This window comes from Diadema setosum, chromosome 5, assembly GCF_964275005.1.
Source record: "Diadema setosum chromosome 5, eeDiaSeto1, whole genome shotgun sequence".
In the NCBI taxonomy this organism is placed as follows: domain Eukaryota; kingdom Metazoa; phylum Echinodermata; class Echinoidea; order Diadematoida; family Diadematidae; genus Diadema; species Diadema setosum.
The window spans coordinates 24,554,398-24,577,502 of record NC_092689.1 but is presented as its reverse complement, the minus strand read 5'-3'; the positions used below and the strand labels follow the sequence as shown (position 1 = coordinate 24,577,502).

At 38.8% G+C, this 23,105-nt stretch overlaps 1 protein-coding gene across 1 annotated transcript in view; it reads right to left on the bottom strand.

The window, feature by feature from the left end:
• The window catches only part of LOC140228798 (small subunit processome component 20 homolog), a 121,814-nt gene that overhangs the window by 5,720 nt on the left and 92,989 nt on the right, over nt 1-23,105 (bottom strand). The window contains exons 34-52 of the mRNA XM_072309071.1: nt 22,628-22,765; nt 22,194-22,465; nt 21,487-21,565; nt 19,909-20,187; nt 16,044-16,183; nt 15,519-15,675; nt 14,630-14,728; nt 13,515-13,682; nt 12,990-13,156; nt 12,096-12,243; nt 11,639-11,755; nt 10,563-10,733; nt 9,535-9,666; nt 8,748-8,858; nt 8,093-8,242; nt 6,176-6,295; nt 5,116-5,310; nt 4,319-4,457; nt 2,624-3,021 (exon numbers count right to left, since the gene is read on the bottom strand). Coding sequence (XP_072165172.1) covers nt 2,624-3,021; nt 4,319-4,457; nt 5,116-5,310; nt 6,176-6,295; nt 8,093-8,242; nt 8,748-8,858; nt 9,535-9,666; nt 10,563-10,733; nt 11,639-11,755; nt 12,096-12,243; nt 12,990-13,156; nt 13,515-13,682; nt 14,630-14,728; nt 15,519-15,675; nt 16,044-16,183; nt 19,909-20,187; nt 21,487-21,565; nt 22,194-22,465; nt 22,628-22,765 — 3,180 coding nt within the window. The remainder of the gene's footprint in view (nt 1-2,623; nt 3,022-4,318; nt 4,458-5,115; nt 5,311-6,175; nt 6,296-8,092; nt 8,243-8,747; nt 8,859-9,534; nt 9,667-10,562; nt 10,734-11,638; nt 11,756-12,095; nt 12,244-12,989; nt 13,157-13,514; nt 13,683-14,629; nt 14,729-15,518; nt 15,676-16,043; nt 16,184-19,908; nt 20,188-21,486; nt 21,566-22,193; nt 22,466-22,627; nt 22,766-23,105) is intronic.

The window sequence follows — 23,105 nt, the reverse complement described above, 5'->3', positions numbered from 1 at the left end:
TATGGCAACTGGTATGCCTCGGGCATATTGCATGGTTCTCTCAATGGGTCTACAGTATGTCAACTGTATGTGTAGTGTTTTCTTTCCTTGAAATAGATTTCATTTGGATGGGTGACTGAACTGTCTAAGAGAGCAAGCATTTGAGAATTTGAGCATTTTCACTTGACCTTTGACCCTTGCCCTTAGACCCCAAGGTCAATCATTCTTCAAATCATCACTAACTGGTAACATCCATATTCATGACAATACTTTGAGCTCTTTTCAAGACATAGAAACAAAATTGTGACAGTTTACCATTTTCACTAAACCTTTTACCCCATGACCAAAATCTAAACATACAGAATCATTGTGCAGCACTGCATGTATATACATAGTTTAACCCTATTTTAACTGGGCTATTTGAGACCAAGTATTTACTGGGGGGTCAATTTGACCCCCCCTTCAAATCTCGGCCGCCGATCACGCGATCACCGCAAAATTTTGCCTGAACATAGAGCCGGATGTCATCTACAAGATTACATGGTCATACAATAGAAAAATATTGATTTTCTATTTTTAGTAAATTAATTATGCAAATTTATGCATAAAATCATAGTTTCACCTGTAACTCCATTAAAAAGGCTGAACGATTGCTAAAGTTTTGTGTCAGAATTCCTCGACATATCAAATAATTTTCTTGTAAAAAAATTGCACAATTAAAATCATTTTCTTTTGTTTTTAATTGTTTTGTTAATTTCTTATGTATTTTCTGTTTTTTCGATCTTTTGTTTTCTATTGTTTTTTTTTTTTGCCAAAATTTGTTGCAGGGACTTTTTAAATCTTATCTACATTAGAACTGATTAATTTCTATGATTAAAAGTTGAAATAATCTAATTTATATCAATTTAACAAAAAAACACAATTTGCATTGGATTTGCACATGATATCATAAATTTGAGCCGTTTTCAGGTTGACATGCATATGCAAAACATTACGTAACTTCAGAACAGTGTACCCGGACGTCGCGAATTTGGTCTCAAAATATGCGGGAGACTTCAATGAAAAAAAGTCATGAAACGACACGGCAAAATCTTTGCGCGTTGCGAAATCGTGGTGCGAAATGTGGGGGGGGGGGGGGTCAATTTGACCCCCCCCCCCCCCGTTAATATGGGGTTAAATTTATGTATCGAGTAATCTCCTCCAAGGTATGGAAAAACAAAATGTAATTTCAAAAGTAAGTAGTAGAATTTTGTCATTTTAACCCTAACTAGGTAACGCGAAAAGCTATCGCCGCGACGTTTCATGACTTTTTTCTTTTGAGTCTCCCACATCTTTTGACACCAAATTTGCGATGTCCGGGCGCGCGGTTCCGAAGTTGCGCATAAATATGTACGTGCATGTCAGACCAAAAATTGCTAAAAAACGTGAATTCGTGTACAATTTCAATGCAAACTGTGCTTACAGGCAAATTTCATAAAAGTATGATTATTTTGGGGTTTTATTGATTAAAATCAATTAATATCATATTTTCTTGATCGGAACAATGTCGCGGACAAGTTTCATTGAAAAAACAATGAAAAACATAAAGTCGAAAAAACAAAGAAATACAGGTACATAAGAAATTCAAAAAACAATAAAATACTTAAGAAATTTTTTCTGATGGCACAATTTTTTTCGCTTATATTTGCTCAGGACACTAAAAAGAACATTTACACGAAAAATGTGCCCATTTTGAGCTTTATTTAGTGATTTATACCAAATTGTCTGATTTCATGTATCATTATGAATAAATTAGCATAATTTAGCATAAATGATAATTTTTTTTTAAATTTAACTTCGTGGTATTTTAGATTACATCATAGGCAATATGTGTGCCAATTTCCGTCGCGATCGCGCAGTCCACGGCCGAGATCTGAAGGGGGGGGGGGGGGGGGCCTGGGAGGCCCCCCCTCCCCCGGCTCTATGATCTACCTAGTTAGGGTTAACCTGACATTTGACCCTTGACCCCACGGCCCCAAAATTCCCCAGAGAATCTTTGTCACGCCGTACATGCATGTGTACTAAGTTTCATGAAAACACCTTGAGCCATTTCCGAGATATGGAGAGAACTAGAAATGTTGTTATGGTGATTGGTATGCCTCCGCAATAATAATGCATGGTTTTCCCACTAGGTCTAAAGTACGTCTTGACAATGTGTGATGACAATTTCACATAATTGGCCAAAAAAAAAAAAAATGAGATGTTTACTACAAATGTATTGAGTGTTTACTTTCGTTGAACTCAATTTAATTTGGATGAGTGGGTATACCAGGTATTTGCTGGATTTGATGGTTTTTACTTGCATTTTACTCATCTAATATACATGTGTGCGCACATCAAGAAAAGAGCTACATGTAAACAGAAAATGTCAGGGCTAATAATGAAACTGAATGACTCATCTCACTACTAATCTTATTTCAACACCCCTATCCATCAAATGATGCTGCATTTAACCCGATGAGGATGAGTCCCCAATATATTCAGGCAGGTGTCTATGGGATATGCACGTTGTAGCAAAATCAAAGCGTCCTCAATGGGTTAATGGCAATGAGAATGACGATTGTTAAAGCCTGACACAAACTCTAAATATGAAGTAGATACATACTTGTTCCGCTAGCTCCTTGGTAACCATGCTGGAGTTGAGTTGGACACAGAACTTGTTGGCCAATCCCAGCATTCTCTTCTCAACATCTCCTTGGAGATATTCAAATTTTTCTTGAACCCTTGTGGCCGAGTCCCTCGTCTTGGATACATCCATCCCTTGAGTCTGCACCTCTGGCTCCTCTTGCTTACTCGTTAACTTCTTTTCCCTCTTCTGTTTCTTTTTCTTGGTCCCTGCTGGGGCTGAGGTAACTGGGGTCACTGCTGCTGGTGGGGACTTGGCAATGGTTGCTGTGGTTACCACATCATCCGGCTGCAAGGTTGCAAACATTTCCCCAAAGAGTCTGCAAGCCATGAGTCTCACCCAAGCATGTGGGTGGACCAGATGAGCTTCAACCGATTCTAGGGATTTGGAAGATGTAAACAGAAGAGAGTGCTTGTGTACTTCATTTGGTCTATGTATTCAAAGGATCTTTTTCATGCCAAGATGGTTTCAAAGGAGTTTTCACCAGCTTCCTCATTTTGCCATACAATTGTAGTTTGAACAGTGTCATGGTATGATTCATGAAACATTGTGTTTTATTATTGTTAAGTTAAATTTCACATTGGTTTTACATCCTTTGTTTATGTGACATCAGCTCCTGCCTTAAAGCAGTATTTGCTTTATCTGGGCAGCACAAAATCCTACATTCAATATATTATGTTTACACTAACTCTTTACCACAAAGAGAACACAAAGAGTTCTCAAAAAGTAAATAAACTAATAAAACTAAGTTTTATCATTTAAGAGTTAATACAACCATATCAACCTTGTGTTTCAAGTTTCTACAAACACAAAGTACTTCTCAGAGTTTCCAATAAGTATATGTATGGAAGACAGTGTGAGAGTGTGCGTATATATATGTGACCCTGCATCACAAAACCAAGGAAACAATAAGGTCGCCAGACATGGATTTTTTAGTTAAGGGCAAATTCTGAAAGAGCAGACTCTAAGCTTTAAAATGATGTATAACTCAATTCAGATGGACTCTCTTAACCTATCTACATGTTGGAAAGAAAGCACACTCTCTGGAAAATGTGAACTGAGAAAAAGAGGCTCTAAAGTACAGGGTCTATTCAAGCGCTTAATCTTCACCAAGCCCTGCTGGCTGTGCGATGAATGGAACAAAAAACAGGATGTAAACCACTGGAGCAACAACAATAAAGGGATTATCAGATTAAGCTGAAGTTGAGCATGCTCTATCAACACATTCTGTTCATGATTAAAGCCAACTTTCAAATCACTAGCATTATCTTTTCAAAAGTTATTAGAGTTTAGAGTGTAAGAGTGTGCAAAGGATTTTCAAGAAATGTAAAGGGGCTTCTAACACATACCTGATCACACTACTCTACAAAAAGACGGGTTGTAGAAAAGCTGCTGAAAACACACTTTCCCAATATTTTATGATCCCAAAACTTAAGCATAATCTAGAAGAATAGCTCTTTCAGAAAATATGGGAAAGTCAAAATTGAATTGGTTGATCTGTTTCACTTTTTTTGAGTCCTCGCGTGAAATTGAGGGGTGCGACTTATTGTTGGTTTTGTGATGCACTGTCACATATGTGTACATGCACGTGTGTATGCATTTATGTACAGGTGTATGTATGCATCTGAATATGTAAATGGAATGATGCACATCATAATTGGTTGAGGACCTCACCCCAGATGGAGTTGACAACTGTTTGCTGATCCTTGTACGAGGTGAGATGAAAGTGTTTGGTGATCTTGGAGAGCATTGCCATGAGGTGGTAGAGAAGATGATCTTGAGCTTTCACTTCACTATCCTCCTCCTCCTCCTCCTATTCGAGATGGGAAAATGGAATAAAAGGCATTTCTCATCTTTATAGACACACAAATCTCAATAGCAAAATTTGCAACATGGAAGCAATCTATCAACAAATGAGGCATATCTTCTTGTCGTCTTTTGCAGCTCACTTGGGGCAAAAAAAAAAATCATGCAATTTGCAATGTTGTGAAAAACAGAGGAAAGAATCCTTGCCTGAAAAAACACACAGAAATATCTAATTGTTTTTTAAATCTGCAAAACAACAAATCACACTTGGTATACAACCTCCACGTAACGTTGAGTCTCAGGGCCGACAAAAGGTAGGTACTGTAAAACGAGGAAAGTTCGCGTGCATTTTAATTTTGCAAATTTCGCGAGCGCTGAGATTTGCAAAATTAAAATGCACAGGAAAGTTCTTGTCTACATTATATGCATTGAATGCCAGGGGTAGTTCGCGAAAATTTCACGCCACAAAAAAGGCCGTCCACTCCAATCTGCGAAAAATTCATGCCGCAAATATATCATGTTTTACAGTATATCTGAATTGTCATTAAAAATATATAAAACTTAGACATTCAAACCTGTGAACAGAGTATTTAGTATCTAAAAGCCCACTTTATTCTCTATCAGAGCAAACAAACATAATATCCATGGGTGTCTTAATTTGTTACCTCTTTGAAGTTTTCTGGCTTTATCGTTTCATCAATGACTGGCAAGATTTGTGTTAGATGTCTGCTGAAGGTGTCCTTCTCACAGTCTACAAACAATCCTGAGAGCTGGGCTGCCAAACGTTGGTGGGATCTCTTGGTGTCCTTCAACCACTGCAGTGTTACAGCAAAAAGGTCGTCCCTCTTCTCAAGAGTCAGCTGTTGTCAAGAGAAATGAAGGCATGTATTTCTGGTCATTACAGAAAGAAGATGGAAGTACCTTGGAAGCCATGAAGTGAGAAGTGAAAAGATCACATGCAAAATATGCTTGTACTACAGCTGGATAAGCATTCATCATTTGGGATAGGAAGGGAAGAGGTTATAGCTCTTCATGATGAGGACCTTTTTTTACCCCATTGAGGACAGGCTGATTTTGCTACAACATGCATTTCCCACAGACACCTGCCCGAATATCATGGACTTGTCCTCAACAAGTCAATAATGTGAAGTTATCGTTGTATATCCTCAACATAAACACATTACACAGAAGAGTAGCAACAAGTTTGGCCTTAACACTGGTTGAAAGCAGGAACTTTGTTCAATGATTGGCATGTACCCAAGACTTGTACTGCATCTTTGCCTATTGGCACTGATGTCTGAAACTAATTGTCAATTAATAAAATTACCCAATTACCCTAATCCTTATTGTGTCATCATGGCCTTTTGTTTGACTGAGGCACACTGCTACACCTGAGTGGGCTTGCCAACTTGCATCTAGGTCAAGTTTGGACGAATTACTAAATGCTGATGAAAATGCTTGGCAAGTTAAGCTAAGTGCCTGGAGACATATTGGTTTATAGAGGTAGTGTAGCACAGAATGACACAAAAGTTTTAATATCACAGGATGTTTTGGTTGGATGTAAAATCGCTTATAACCCTTTCTCTCAAATCACTGGAAAGGCTTTTAACTCCTGTGGGTGAAATTAAAATTATGGCAGTAAAAGAAATACCAAAGCACTGCACTTGATTTCATCATGTGAGATGTATCAACTATGCCGGTAACTTCCACTCTAACTTCCTTCACCTTGTTAAGTAGAGTCACCAGTGCCAGGGCTGTCAGCTTACGACATTTGGCAGAATCATCATTCACCAGACGGGTTGCCATGGGAATGAAAAACAGGCCAGCATGCTCCATGAGGAGTTTCTGGAAGGAAAGAATAATCCAACAGAGGGCAATTTCACTGTACACACATGCACACATACATAGAACCAAACACTCACATATTATCATCATGCACTCCCAGATATCAAAGTGCAATGCAAGGTTCAATATCAAACAAATCACCTTCACTTTCGAGAATAAAATCAATGAAACGCTGATCTATTTTTCTCAGAGATTTACCATTTTCAATCACAAAATTTCCCTTTACCAACAATAACGGGCATCTGACAAGATGAAAAAGCATCAAAATTGTGTCTGTCCTTCCTATACAGAACACTTATACAGGTGTTATAGCCTTCGTCTTTCCACACATTGCACTATACTTTCAAGGAATTTAAAGGACAAGTTCACCTTCACAGACATGTGGGTTGAGTGAATGCAGCCATATTAGTAGAGCACATCATTCAGAGTTTGAGGAAAATCGGACAATCCTTCCAAAAGTTATGATTTTTTAAAGTTTCTGCTCACTCAAGGCTGGATGAGAAGACTACTATAGCTTGTGATGTCACATGAGTACAACAATATAAAGAAAGAATAAAGACAATTCAACATATTCTCACTTTTCTCGCATAAGAAAAGAACACTTGACTTCTCTCTTTCAGAAGGCAGGGGGAATAATATCACCCTTAACATATGTCAGTAACAAGTCGAAGAAATGTGCACTTAATTCAAAAGTAAAGTTTTGTGAAATTCTCTTTTTATTTTCTTTATATGGTTGTACGCATATGACATCATACACTGTAGTAGTCTTCTCATCCAGCAGTGACTACGCAGATACTTTAAAAATTCATAACTTTTGAACGGATTGTCCGATTTCCCCCAAACTTTCACTGATGTGTTCTACTAATATTGCTGCATTCACTCAATCCACATGTATATGAAGGTGAACTTGTCCTTTAATGAGGATAAACCCCACAAAACATATATGGGGACTTAGTGTGCATATCACATTGTAAAGAATGGACAATACCAAATGCTTTCTCACAAGCATCTGATATTGTGTAGGTTTTGACAAATCACTGATGTATCATTATGAAGGGAATGGTGCCAATTTAATAGTCAAAGTTATATACGTTAACTCACTTGATGAATCCTCGATTCTGATTGGTTGAAATCAGGGGCATAAAATCAACCATACCCCAAAACAGCTCTTATAGGACCCAAACTGCCCTCTTTTTGGTTGTTACGTAGGCGGCATCTAGGTGAACATGATTGTTCATACTATACTCCCTGACCTGTACCTGCGAGCATGTAGCGTGAGTCTTTATGTGTGAACTGGCTAGCGTGATTGCGATTAATCAGGTTAAATTTCATTTGAGTTTTGTTCAGTATGTAAAACAGATAGAGACTGCTTTTATTTGGGGCATGGTTGACATCATTGTCCCTTGGGATCTTAATTTCATGCTATGACCCTCAGAGCATGTTCCTCATAGCATGGAGTTGAGATCCCTGGGGGCAATATTATCAACCATGCCCTGAAAAAGAGTCCATATCTGTGTAATATTGAAGCATCATGGAACCACTATCTCTTTTAGGTGATATGCTTGCTATATCTAAAGTTGTAACAAAGAGGAGTAATCACTACAGCAGAGAAAAGTAAAATGGAAGCTGCAGTCAGGTGACATGATATCAATCATTAAATGTGGTAAGATAAAGCAGCCACCAGACTTTCATGGCACTGCCTACATTGAGGCACACGACAGAGCAAGATGCAACCTGGCCCTGCCCACTAGCCCAATATGCAGAGTCTGCTAATTTAGCAGGTTGAGCCATGCCTACCTGGGGAAAAGTGGAGTAAATTGTGGCCAACATCTCCAGAGCCGACTCTCTTCCTGTCTCTATGCTGAAGCTCAGCTGTTTGACATAAAACTCTAGGTGGCGCTTTAGCTTCTTGCCAAGAGGGTAGTCAAGCAAGAACTGATGCATTACCTGAGTGAAATATGCATAATTTCAAGGGTTGCCAGTTTTAGTGCTCTCTCTTCACATACTAGGGATGTTAGCACACAGTTGCATGTGATATCTGAGAGTACTCATGATTCATTATAATTCATTAAATGTATCTTTTATAAATACATTGCTTTGAATCATCTTTGACAATGATTAAAAAACAGATAAACATGCATGAGACTATAGAGCTTTCCTTATCTATTTCCTCAAACTGTCTCAGAACACAGACTTACATACTTAAAGTAATTAAGAATTAATTTGCTTTTACAATTAATATTTTATGAATTTATACAGCTGAGTCATACAATCTTAATGTACAAGGAGATTTCAACAAGTTAGAGTGTAAGGAATAGTGTCTATTTCTACTATTGGACAGCCCAATATTCAAAGCATGGCAATTTATAGACATAACATCACTCCTATGAGCACACAGACAGATGATAGAGAAAGAATCCAGTGTGAGAGTGTAGGAGAGAGAGAGACATACTTCACGACACTGAATCCTGGCAGAGGGAGATGGGGATGTAATGGAGAGCTGGGAAACTTTCTCCATGATACCATTCATCTCAGGAGACACCAGTCTACGGCTCAAGATGGCCTGGCATAATGGAGAGCATCAAGACATAAAGATTTGTTATAGCTTTGCAAAGTACACGGCACAGTAGAGATGTTCCAGGCATGGTGTGATCAGCTCATCTCCAGGGTTTTCAATTACCAGACATGGAATGTCACTACAGTTCTCAATAATTTATTGTATCACATCAATTGTTTAAGGGCAACGTACACACTGCTATAGCTTCAGACCATTCGAGCATTGAGAATTAAGGGTTTCTGGGACGAACACTGTACTAGGGCTTTCTATAGCTCAGTCGGTAGAGCACTGGGCTGGCAATCCTGGGGTCTCGGGTTTGAATCCTGATGGAATCCAATATACTTTGCTCATTTTTCCAGTAATGAAAAAAAAAATTTGTTAAATTTGAAAACTTTGTGACTCCCCCTCTTTCACTAACACTGGCAAACTACATACAATTTGCTCTCCTGCTCTGAATGGTCATATAATATCCCTTTAAGCATCACACCACCACTCTCAACAAAGGGTGTGTCCATGTCTTGATGTCTGTGAGGAGTGGATGCTAGCAAGTTATGGACTAGCTTGTATTCTTCCATCACAGACTCTCAATGAACTGCATGCACTGTTCAAATCCACAAATGCTGCTTCCAGAGATGAAGAAACTGTATGGAACTGGTATGTAGAGAATGTGTATAAGTTTTACCTTGAGGAGGCCAAAGGCCGTTGCCTGGCGGGTGTGATCATGGATGTCCTCCTCAGCATAGGCTAACAAGACTTGAAGCTGTTTCTCATTGATGGTGTGCTGCTTGACATCTCGAATCAGGACTGTCATCGCCTTGGCAACGAGGAGACATGTGACATCACGGAGATCATCATTACACAAAACAATACTTGCAATCAATTCAACTATAGTGTGAATAACACTTTACATTAACAACATTTAAAAGCAATCTCCATGTTAAAAATTGCCATGATTACCATGAGTTCTTTACTAGTTTGTGTTATGCTGACCAGAAAAATGACTTTGATTGAAAGTTTCTTTTCTTCTATCAATATGTGTTCTTTTTCTGTATGAAAACTGTGTGTATTTTTGTCTAATTAACCTTTTTCCAACAAAGTAGTGTGCTTGTTTAAAAAAAAAAAAAAAAAAAAAAAAATGTCTGACGACGTACACTATTGTACATAGTTATCTCAGCTAAGTTCACCAGATTCTGACTTTCACTGACCCCATTTGGGAGCACTAGTAATGTATAACAAAAGAGCTCTATTCATATCTCATGTCTGACAGATATTTTGTATTGTTAGATGGCACATGCAGTTACACTGCTCGACTCCTTTCTCATAGGTGAATTACCAACATGTTTGTTCCTGGTCAAAAAATAATTTCGTTTGGGGGCAGTGAGGGCTCTCGGAGAATTGCAGGAGAAATGGGTTAAAGCAATGATTGGGATCACTTGAAAATGTACATCCAATCTTTATCAAAATATGATGAAAGCTTCTATTTAACTATGCAAGCACAAAAACTAGCAAAATGCTAAAACCTTTCATATCTTTGTACAAACCAATGTACTTCTCAGGCACAAAGTTTGATTGTACAAGCATCTGCAGATCTACCAGACATCACATTGGGTCAGTCACTGTGTCAGAATATATATTTTGAGATCTCCTAGCACAATGCTGTGTCCCTACAGGCCTGAGATAGCATCAAGCTCCAGATTTGTTCCGTCTCACCTTGAAGGTGACCACCATGAGCTCAAAGTTGTCTCCCTTGGCTGCACCCGCTCTGGCATATTTCCTCAGGAGTCTGAAGAGGATTTGGGTCAGCTGCTTGATGAGCTCATCCAAGGTTGGAAGCGCGTACCGTAGCAACCAGCATAGGCAGCGTAATGCCATGGATATCACCTGCACAGTATGACACACATACACATCAAGACATCCAAATTGAGATAGCACTGATTGTTATGTTTTTGACTCCACACACTTCAAGATGAAACTTGGAGAACAAGAGACGAGGGGGTCTCGTTGAGTATCTCAAGTAAGCCATGGTTCTGGGTGGGGAATGGTTCCCATTTGTACAAATACAGTTTACGTATACATGTACGTCGAGTGTCCTTGCGTGTGTGTGTTTGTGTGCGTATGTGTGTGTGTGTGTGTGTGTATGTGTGTGTGTGTGTGATGGAGCGCTGTGCGTGTTGTGGGAATTGTGTCGCTTGAATGTTTCGTTCCTTTTATCTCCTGCGGGTTTACGTTGACACACGAACGTTCGCACACAACACACATACGTACGTAGCCCACGTACACCACACTCCTCAGATATACACTCATGCAGGCACAAAACACCGCCCACAAACACGCATCACCACACACCCTATACACATATGTCACGTACCCACATACACACGTACGCATACAGGCACACGTATACACACAGATAAACAAACCACTACCACTATACGACCACCACACATGCACAGTTTCCACATATTGTATTATTATACTCCAAACACACACACTCCGTCACAAATTGTCACCCCGAGCTGGGGGCGACAATTTTTGACAGGGCGACAATTTATGTCGGAACAATTGTTTTTGCCATCACAAATTGTCGCTATCGAAGTCACAAATTGGGAACTGCACAAGCATCAAAAAATTGTCGCCAGACGACAATTTGTGACAGGTCGACAATTTATGCTACCGACTCCGTCAAAAATTGTCGCCCCGAGCTTGGGGCGACAATTTATGTCACAACAGCTGTCCTTGATCTTTCCTGTGTGACCTAGTAGTACACATTCACAGTAAAAACTTACCCTGGTGTGCTGAGATTCCATTGATTTGATGAGAATCAATGTGAATGGGTCAAGCATGGAAAGATGCTGCTCATTGCTTGCCACCAGCTTGGACCGCTTCAGACTCATGTTTAGCAACTGACAAAGAAAGAAGTATGACAGACACAGATTTTAAAATGAAAACAAAAATGTTGTTAGAGTGACATACTCCAGCCCTGCATACACAACAGCCTTATTTTTATCAAAATTTTATGTTTTTAATAGTATGCATTTTCCTTTAAAATAACAACATTGACGAATGCATTTAAACAATAACAGAAATGAATACAAACAATATGATTGTCATGCAGTATGTTTAGATATTCTACAACATAGGATGAAAACAGTATTGTTATTCCCTAACCCCTCAATATTTTCACCAAGCCGTACAGTGAATAGTCTCATCTGAGATGTGTTGTGCCATGGAGAAAGACATTACCTGTAGACCAAATTCCACAAGGAGATGGTGATGAGTTTTGGCACTGGTCTCTGGGACTATCCCAGCCCGGGTAGGTGTGGGAGGCAGGAGGTACGTACTAGGAGGATGTTGACCTTCTTTGGGAGCAATGGCTTCACTCACTTCACTCCTATATTGGTAAGTCGATGTATGATGTAACAACAACTAGAAAATGCCTCTTAAATCTAATCAGGAAATGTACAAGGCTGACTGTGCATAGAAAAAAAAAAGTTTCGGCACTCTTGTCCAGTGTATGTAGGCTTCATACATTTGCAGACAAAATATACGAAAAACTATAAATTGTTAATAGTGAACTTAGACACTGAATACAGATATGTAGTTCTCCCAATGAAGAGTTTTATAGTTTTAGTGACTTCTGTGCACTCAGGCATCTGATAGTGCCTCTATGGTAATCTCAAGTATGTTTTCATCTGCATGCTACATTTTGTGTCTTGACTGCTATATCCACCACTGGTGCTGTGCACAAGCATTCCAAATGGTGACACATATTTACATTTGGCCATGAGCCTTCAAAAAAATGGAAATTGATAAGTCATAATTCATAAAAAAAAAAAGACCCACGAATATGACATACAAAATAGCCAGGAATTATAAAGTAAGGGAAATTATTTCACACTTGTACCTAGTGTACAATCTCCAGCAGATTTTCATCAGAGAACAGAGGTAACCAATGAGAACAAAGAGAGAGAAAGACAGAGAAAGACAGAGAAAGAGAGAGAGAGAGAGAGAGAGAGAGTTAAAACATTGAGGATGGGCTGATATTCCTACAACATGCAATTCCCAAAGACACTTGCATGAGTATACTCGGGACTTGTCCTCAACGGGTCAATAAAAAGACCAATCAGCCATTCTTACTTGCTTGTCTTGTTCATAAGTGGAAGGGTCTCTGATGTCAGACCATGGATGAAGATGAGCAAAGCCTCTTGAGTAATCCCAGCATTCTCCTGGAGACCAATAGCACATCGACGGAGAGTTTCCCTCACTCTGTTTGACGTACGGTGACTGTGGGATGTGTCAAGTACCTTTGCAGAAGAAAAAGAGCCAAATTGCAATCTCTTTACACCAGATTGTTTGGATCTCTAGGATAACAACAGCAAAGGCTGCTAACCCCCGCAGACTACAAAACAAACCAATGGACATTGAAAACATATCATGCAGGCAAAAAACACACTGAAGTTCTGAAGTGGTTGAATGGCACATAAAACATACAGCATAAGACTGAAGAAATTTTTACTTTTCATCTAAAAATCATCACTTTCTCCTTTTGGCTAAAGAACAAAACATGGGGAACTAAACCCCCTCAAAACATCCTAGTTGGATGTCTTTGAGTGGTGTATAGAATATATTAAGTCCTTGCCATGAAACCCTTTCATACATTACCTCCTTCAATGGTGTGATCATTTTGGTAATGGACCCTTGACCTACGACCTTTGACACCATCTCATAGCAGTCATATGCCTTGATACTCCTGGCCTCAGGCAGTTTACCCACAATACCCTCCACTTCCTTCTCTTCTGAGACAGCACCAAATAGCTCTTGATTGAAGATCTGTAGGAAAAGGTGAAGAGATATTGTAAGATAATAATTGAAGCATTGTGGTAACAAAGTAAAATATCACAAAGTTTCATTCTTTTTTTGTTGTTGTTTCCCATGTAACGAAGAAAGCGTGTTCAGACAGAAATATAAAGTCAAAGTAGCACTGATCAAATGTTGAACTACAATCATGATGGAGTGAATTTGTACATTTTCCTTGTGTGAAAATCATTTCTTTGTGTGATTGTTGGTTTAAAGAGTATTGGTACATACATTGTACATGGAGGAAGAGTTCACAAGTATTGCTGACATTACCACCTCACCCATTCTGAGTCACAGAGTAAGGGTGCTGTTGATACTTACATGTTAAATTCTTGGTGTCCCATTCATACAGTACTTAGGCAAACATTTTGTGAGAATTTAGTGATAATGAGCCAGTCTGGTGCTTTACTCTTTACTCCTTCACGCTGTGAAGGAAGGAGCATTATTTTGCTCATAAAGTCTGTGTACAAGTACATGTGACTATAAATTGCCTTCGTACGCTTCAAAAGTTCTTTGTACTTTACTGTTTGCCTGTGATCTTTACCTATTTCCATCTTATTTCATCGCACTATACTGAAGCTAAATCGACTTGATTTCTGATTTGTATTCCCATATATCTCATGATATGGTACTCAAGTTATTAATTAAGGTCCATACAACAGAATCATCACAAAAGTAAGGTTAGCTCTGTTACACCTCCGGACAAGACTATTGTAAATTCTTCAAATATCCCAGCGTAAAAGTGTTACGTCTGACGCTTCTAGCAATCATGAACGAACTGGCGCGTGCAAACTGCACGGGTTTCTCACTTTGTTTTGTAAGGACACGCAGTGAAATAATATAGTATTACAATGTTGAAATGTTGGTGATGACAGGGCTAAAGAGTAAAGTGCTAGAATGGCACACTTGAATAGTGTCACCTGTAGGAGAGACTCCAAACAGCTGTCTAGGTCTCCCGGCCTGAGTCTTGGGGCCATGTTCTTCAGTAGCATGTGTACAGTGAATCCCAGTACATGAAGCTAGAGGGAGAACAATGTATTTCATACACATTTGTTTATTACAGGTCAACACTTTCACCTGTACCTTCTTTTCTTCCTCTGCTATTCTGTCCATGAAAACCATCCGAGGTTAACCTGTTAAAATGCTCCCTGCTTTGCAAGCATGAAAGATAAGTGCTTACAACTATTATTCGCCAATATGCATGTACTAACTGTCTGGTTCACCTCACAGAGATCAGTCAAATGTGTTTACTGTCATCACTATACAAAGCCTACTAAATCATTCAGATTTGCAGCATTCATAAACTACACAAACAATGTAAACACTACTCAATTTGTACACATCATTGGGACTATGACCAATGGTGTTAACCGCTGCACATATATACCAAAATAATTGCATACTATGCTTCTCCAAGAAAACATTTTTCCTATTGGACCCATGAGTCAATGAGCAGAACACAGATTAGCATTTGGAACTTTGATGGATGACTTTTATGGTGATGCTCAGAGAATATGTTAAGGTACCATTTCATCATCTGGAGTAAATGAAACATTCATACTTCACACTGCTGCAGTCTCGACATCAACTATTAAGAGCTTTAAAATGCCTGAATGAGAAAATCTCATTAAATTAGTCAAGAAGAAGAGAGAGAAATATCAATTTATTCATATCAATCTTCAGTATCAATAGGAATCAATATCATGATCTGAATCCCAGCTGTCTTCACCATCCTGACTACTCAGACCTGCTGCTAAAAGGCCAGTATTTGTCTATGTTTATTGCAAGACTTGTGTACTGGTGACACACCTGGTAACCCCTGGTTAGGCTGCTCCTCAACTGTTTCAGGATCAGACCAAAGTACCCCACACCAAGGGAGTCCAGGATCTTCACTAGGGTTTCCCGGGTGACACTCCGGACATCCATGGCCCTGCTACGCAGCATCTGACACACCTTTAACAGGACACTGAGAAGTGAAAGAAAGCCCAAAGCAATGACGTATATGTGCTGTTAAAGTGGTCAGTATATTAAGGTATCAACCTTTAAATGAAAACAGTGACAGTTATTCTCTGTGACATTTTCATCAAACAAATGTTCCCACTTTAAGATGTTGGGGAAGAAAACTAAGCACACGGTAAGTTTCTTCAAGGTAGCACACTGAGCTGGCATTAGACAAAGTAAGTAGAAGTAATCTGGTAACTGCAACCTTCAAATTGAAGATATGTGTATTAGTAGACCATAAGGATATGCCCCTGGATGGATTCGTACTCACACAGGCAGTATCATGTGAGAATGAATATAAAACTACACAGCCATTTCCAGTTGACCACTCACCTGAACAGGTTTTGGTTCATGGTTTCTTTTGGTAAAGCCTGAAGGAGTTTGATGACAGCCAGAGCTATGGGAACCCTCAGGACTTCCTCGTCTTCCGCCATTCTGTTTCTTGCTTTCTTGTGCTCTCCTTCGCTTCTTGTCTACGTGGTTTCAACAGAAGTTTGAAGATGGTAGAGGTGGGACATAAGAAAATTTGAGGCTTTCAGTCACTTCTGACATTGATCAGCACCAAGTGCACATGTTCATGATTGCCTTTGTAGAAGTCTGTTCTTTTAAATGTATAATCTTGTGAAAGATACTGATTTTGCTATTCTCTACTAAAAACAATAACAAGAAATTAGAAGTATATAGCTAAAAGAGATGATGTGGAACAGTTAATTTTCACAAGCTCCAAGGGTAGCCTCAAAATATTACCCAGTGACGTACATGCATATTAAAATTATAGTCCCTTTCATCTTTACTTATAATTTTTTATACAACACCTATTTAGAATGCAGCTATCCGATTGGTCGATTGCCCATCACGTGACATTTAGGGAAAGGTTCTATTGCACGCTCTGGCTGTCTCAGCGTGCAATTTTGGTTCGATCAAATGTTCTATTCCAAGCGCTCTGATGTCACAATAAACAAACATGTGCCGCGCGCACTTAACAACTACAAGCGCGCTTACAAGCGCGTACTTTTGTCACTATTTTTTGTAAACAACTTCGTTTCGCAAACGTACGTACACGTTAACATATACATACACGGTGACTGCGACTGTGAGGCTACTCATTCGTCTTTCACGGAAAATGGTCGCCATTTTTGTGCTAAATTCAAGAATCTGTAAGTACCAAATTCGTTGACGTTCGAGGTGTTGTATAAAACAAATAGTGTATGGTCTTTACTCGTGCAATGGAATGAGATTTCGCACTTGGTGAAAGATGAGGCGCACTATTCAACTTGGCTTCGCCTCGTTGAATAGAGCGCCTCTATCTTTCACCTTGTGCAAAATTTCGTACTACTGCACTCGTGACCATTCACTATTTGTATAATACGTTTGCTATCTTATAAGCAAAAGATAACTTGTATGTAATATGTGACTTATATGAGATATTTTCATGAAGCAGTATGGGTGTTAGAATACAAAGTTGAGAGAGTTTGTAAATGTTAACACAGTGGAGTAATCTGGAATACTAGCAATGAGAAAGGAAGAAATGTAAGCAAGGTCTAGGGTGGGTGGAAGCCCTTAAGAGATCAGAAGAGCAAAGTAAGTTTGGAGATTTCTATATTCTTGTACTGCCTATTTTCTTGTTTATGAATTTGTTCTTAATTTTTAAAATTCATATTAATAAAAATTGATTTCTTCCTTGCAGGAACTGTAATTAATAATCATATAATTACAAGTTAATAAAATGCATTGATCATATGAAAAAACATTAATGATGTTCCAGTTTTAGTGATTTTGTGCCTACATGTATTTTCATGTTAATGAATTTGTTCTTGATTTTTACAATTCATATTTATAAAAATTGATTTCTTCTATGCAGGAAAAGCTGTAATAAATAACTATATATTTCAAGCTAATAAAATGCATTGATCATGTAAAAACATTAATGATGTTCCAGTTTTAGTGATTTTGTGCTTAACTTATTAAATTGAATCTTTCTGAATATAGGATGTTTTAATTTGTTTACACATATTTTTTTAGTTAGACCAGACCACAGTTTTCTGTGGTTGTGATTTAGTGAGATGGAATGCATTATGATGTACAACTATTTTAGGCTCACAAGCCCACCGAGGGGGCCAGGGGTGAACAAGACCAGCTATTATTACCAAAGGCTACTGACAGTGCTACTCATGGTCCGCAACCAGCAAGTATGAGGGCCATTACTGAAGCAGTGAAGGCCTTGGGAGGTGGCACTAAAGAAGCATCTCACAAGCGTGATGACAGCAAGGTTGGTAATAAGCAGGGCATGTATGGTGTCTACTCAGCAGAATTGAGGGCCCAAACTGGGTGGTTTGCAGCTGAAAATGGAACAGCTGCATGTATAAAGTTTCCTAACGTTCTAGTCAGCCCAAAATCCAAAAGCACCATGCATGGTGTGAGAGCTGCCTGCATCAAAGCAATTAGCAAGAGTTGTCATGCTTAAGTCAGTTGACCACTTTTGCTTGACAAAGTACAACCACGACGTGAAAGCGTACATACTTGGCATCCAGCAGACAGGAGGTCCAGTTTGGCACAAAATTGTGCTTGCTAGCATTAGTGGTCTCCCTAAGAACAAAAATGCTCATATTTGGCAGAGCCAATCTCTCTGGACAAGACATGGGCAAGGTCACTGCTCAAAAGGATGGGACTTGATAAGCGAAAGGACACTGAATGCATCAAAACAAAGCCGACGATTTTGAGCAGATAGGGGGAAGGGGGGAATTCTGGCTGAGGATTGGGCGTTGCATGAAACATGAAACAAGATGAAGTCCCAGATGAACTATTCATTAACTATCATCAGACAGGTGTAAGTTTGTTCCCAAAGGAGAATGGACACTTGAACAAAGGGAACAGCGCCAGGTGCTCTTGAAAGGCATTGACGACAAGAGACAGTACAAGGTCCTTCTTGCCTGCTCATTGGCGAGAGACTGCTTGCCACAGCAAGTCCGTTATCAAGGAAACACAGACAAATGTCACCCCAAAGTTAATTTCCCCCAGGATTAGGATTTTTGGCACACAGAGTCTCACTGGTCAATGAGCAACTAATGCTCCATTACCTAGACACAATTATAGAGGCCTTATGTTAAATTAAGAAGCATGCAACAACACCTCTACAGCTCTTCACCCCCAACAGTGACTTCTTCCAGGCCAATACTTGTGAGGAAGTATGTGACCAAACCACACAGATGTGAGCTCTCCTCATGTACGTTTCTGCTACATGCACTGATCTGCTTCAACCCTTAGATGCAACAGTGAACAGTTGATACAAACAGGTACAATTTGTGTGGTTGGATGGTACAGACACAAGTGTGTGGCTGTATAGACTGCCTGTACAATGTATATAAATCTACATCCCTGTTTAACAGAGCCTTGTTATGCAACAATGTCCGGGTAACGTCGAGGTCACTTTTTTTTTACCCTGATTGTAGAAATGGTCCTCGTAAAATGTTGCTCGGACATTATCACAGTAACTTTTGTAAATAGAGTCTGATTATTTAGTTATTCTACATAGAAAGTTGAAGTACTTCCTGTGCTATCGTTGTAATACCCAGACTAAGACAGTTGCATTTAGCGTTTTTTTTCATAGCAGGAGAATTATGTTTCTATCATTTACACACCAAGATTAAATGGCTATCTCAGACTGAGATGATTCTTTGCTCTAATCTTGCATATAAAATTGTTGACTAACCAGGTATTGTGGTTCTTGACTTGGCTTGTCACATACCCAGTGATGTCTCTGTCACATCTCATTTCATAGATTAGAAAGGACACTAAACATATTTATTAATTCATGTATTTATCTATTTATGTATTTATGTATGTATGTATTTATTTATTCATTTACTTATTAATTGATTAATCAATTAATCAATTTATCTATTTATTTATTCATAATCTTTTTTTCAGGGTAGTCAATTCATCAATAAGTAGTGGTCTTCTATGGAGCCCTGAATAATATTGATGAAAATATGTACATTAAATAGCAGGACGTATAAACAAAACACAACACAGAAGTTGTATATACTGTACATTGCAAAATAACATTAAAAAAAATCAGTGTATATTGATTATATCACAACAATGATTCTCACTGACCGAGAAAGGCATGATGCTGGCTACAAGAATTATGATGAAAAGTGCACACTTGAGATTTTCAGTCCAGAAACTGATAGCCTACCTTCTTTGTAATGATCTTGTGCAGCTGAGGTAGGATGCTGCGGGCAATGGTGCGATGAATTCTGGTTGCCATGGCGATGCCTTTCTCATCTTCCTTGTCCTTCTCATCCTCAATGCCACTGTCAGCACCAGTTTCCTCTCCCTCATGTATTCCGTCTTCATCTCCGTCTTTGCCATCATCATCAATATCATCTTTCTCCTCCTCCTCTTCTCCTGCCACTACAGTGTCATATGTCTTCCCTTGAAGCTCCTTGCTCCCTGACTCTATCCCTGATCCTACTGCAGAAAATAAACAAAACACAAACAATTTCTGATATAAATCACTTCTGCTTGTTTGAAATACTGATGCCAGACAGCACAAGTAAATACTGTAAGTGACATTCTTGCAGCTATGCCTAAAAGTTTGAATAGCACCAACCTCTTGTGACTTTGTAAGTTGTAGCTATGCATGTTTTGTTGTAGCTGTGCATGTTTAGCATGAGAATGCATTAAGTTTAGAAATCAAAACCTCACACTCATAATACATAATACATAATACATAATATACTTTGGCATTCTCCCGAGTCTTATTTGGCTTCATGGATATTGAGCTTAGTATAGAAACACAGCTTCATCAACTAAGGCAGGGCTCCACACTAACTTTTATTTTTGGTGGCCCAAAGGCAAACATCCGACCTTTGTTGGTGGCCCGATCAGGGCACCAAATTCTTCATTTCTGAAAATTTGGTGGCCCAACTTGCGTTTTTGGTGGCCCTGGGCCACCGGGCCACCGTTAGTGTCGAGCCCTGACTAAGGTATCCAATCGCTTCCTAGTCTTGGCCATCAAATTAATCATCTTCTTACAAAAACAAAGTACAATAAAACAAAACAATACTCAACTACTAACAACAACTACAGGCAGTTATATTTTCTCACAATTTTATCCAATTTCCAATACCTTTGTGATTTGACATAAAGGCATTTCTGGATAAACACCCATGAATTTACCAGAGCATTTATTAATTTGGTAGAAGGGCATATAGCCAGACACATAAGTATACCCTTTTGCCAAATGAATACATATTAAAGAGAGTGCTTGGAAATTGGGCAGAAGGGCTAAGTTAAAACACCACTTTGCCACATGAATCAGTAGAAGGGTATATTGTTTGACCAATTTGGGCAAAAGGGTGTGTCTCAACATAGATATGCCCTTGTGCTTGAACAATCACTCATACATTGCTATCAACTATTCGGCAGAAAGGTGTACCTATATGTCTGCTTTTCCACCTAAAAAATGCCAAGTAAAATAGGTTGCTGTACACGTATATATGACTAGGCAAAAGCATGCATGTAAATGGATATATAAATTTGATATATAACATTGGACAAGTTTGAGACAAGAAAATTATCAGATAATAAAATTTATAAGCATACAGAACATTCTAGATGAAAGTTAACTGCCAAACTGAAGTTAAATGACTTCTACAGCCAAAAAAAAAAAAAAAGAAGGAAATACTCAAACTTCAAAGCAATTTTCTCTGCTTGTTTATCATAGTAAGGCAGAAATGTGTTCTTTAACCAAAACACAGCTGCACTACTTACGATAGCTAGACTTCTCATCAAGTCCCTTTGACAGTGAGAGGTCGAAGTGAAATGCATCCAAGACAGCTACAATCAATCTGAAACAAGAAAAAATAAAAACACACATAACAATTATGACAAACACTATTTTGTTAGCAAAACACCTAAAAATTAGCAAAACCTACAACACTACAACAATAATAAGATATAAAATTCAAGCAATTATTATCCCAGTATTTTGCAAAGATATGATGAAAAAGAAACAAGCAAAATAACAATAAAATGGAATTTGTTGTGTTTGATAGACAGTGTAGTGTAATGTAGACAATATCATATAGTCTGGTGACAATCATCAATTCTGGGTGTAACAATGCCCTATGAAGTAAAAAAAAAAAAAAACCCAACACAAAACGAAATACTGTAAAAGTGGATATTTTCGCACGACTAATTTTTCACGCTTGGTCGGGTAAGAAGAGTTTCGCATGTTTTTAATATCGCAGAATCAAGACATCAACTACTGGAACATATGGCAAGCAAAAATATTCGTGTGCTTTTATTTTCGCGCTAGTTTCAGGTTGCGCGAAATGTGCAAAAAATTTCAACACCGCAAAAATATCCACTTTTTCTGTAACAAACACTAGTTCCACGAACATGACTGTGTGCCTTTATGTCTGTAAAGAGTTTTCCAGTTGATTTCATTTGATCCTGTGTGAATATATCACTGACCTGACAGCAATCTTCTGGTACTCCAAACTCTTCATCAGAAGCCTGAGGTATTGGGTCAGGAGACGGAGATACTGTTGCCATGGCAACACTCTAGTCATGGCCCCCACAGCTGCTATGGCTTCCACGACGAGGTTCATGTTCTTGGCGACCTCTGGGTCAAAGATCATGGAGGTTGCACTAGGGAGCAGAAAATGCTGGATGGCCTTGGCGGAAAGCGCCCCCTCTTGGCAGTGCTTGGAGAGGCGGCGCAGTGCCCTCATGCGACGGTGGTGCTGGGAAAGGTAACAAATAGATTATGTATCAAAAAATAAGTTCAATGAGGCGTTATATATTGTGAGGTTTTGATCAACCAACAATGGATTATATTTCTTACAAGAAAAGATCTAAATTCCACTTGACACTGGACAAAGAAAATAAACAGCTTTGAATCTTACCTGGATGTGTCTAATGTTCTCAAAGAAGTCAACCTCGACATCCTTGTCAAGGAGTACTGACATGGTTGCAAAGTGAGGATGCTCCGGGAAAGCCTTCACCAGCTGAGACAAAATGGCAACTGTCTCGTGTCGTGCAGCCTGTGATATGTGTATATATATTTTGAATGCATTGATAGACAAGAAACAACATTATATCACTTTGATAGTGGCCTTGACTGAGTAGCATTATTGCCATTGGAGAAATGGGATCTTAAACTGGACCAAGCTTCACGTACAAGACGGAGTACATTGTGGCAAAATTTTGAGGCATAGGACACTCACATATATGCAAAGTCATAGCTAACTCATACCACTGATATATTTTATTACTGTTATTTATGTTTCTGAAGTTATTATTTTGTGTAGTACTTCTTTAAGTACAATTCAATTCTTGGTTTTCACAAATTGACTGACGTACAAACATTATGAGATCTTGATG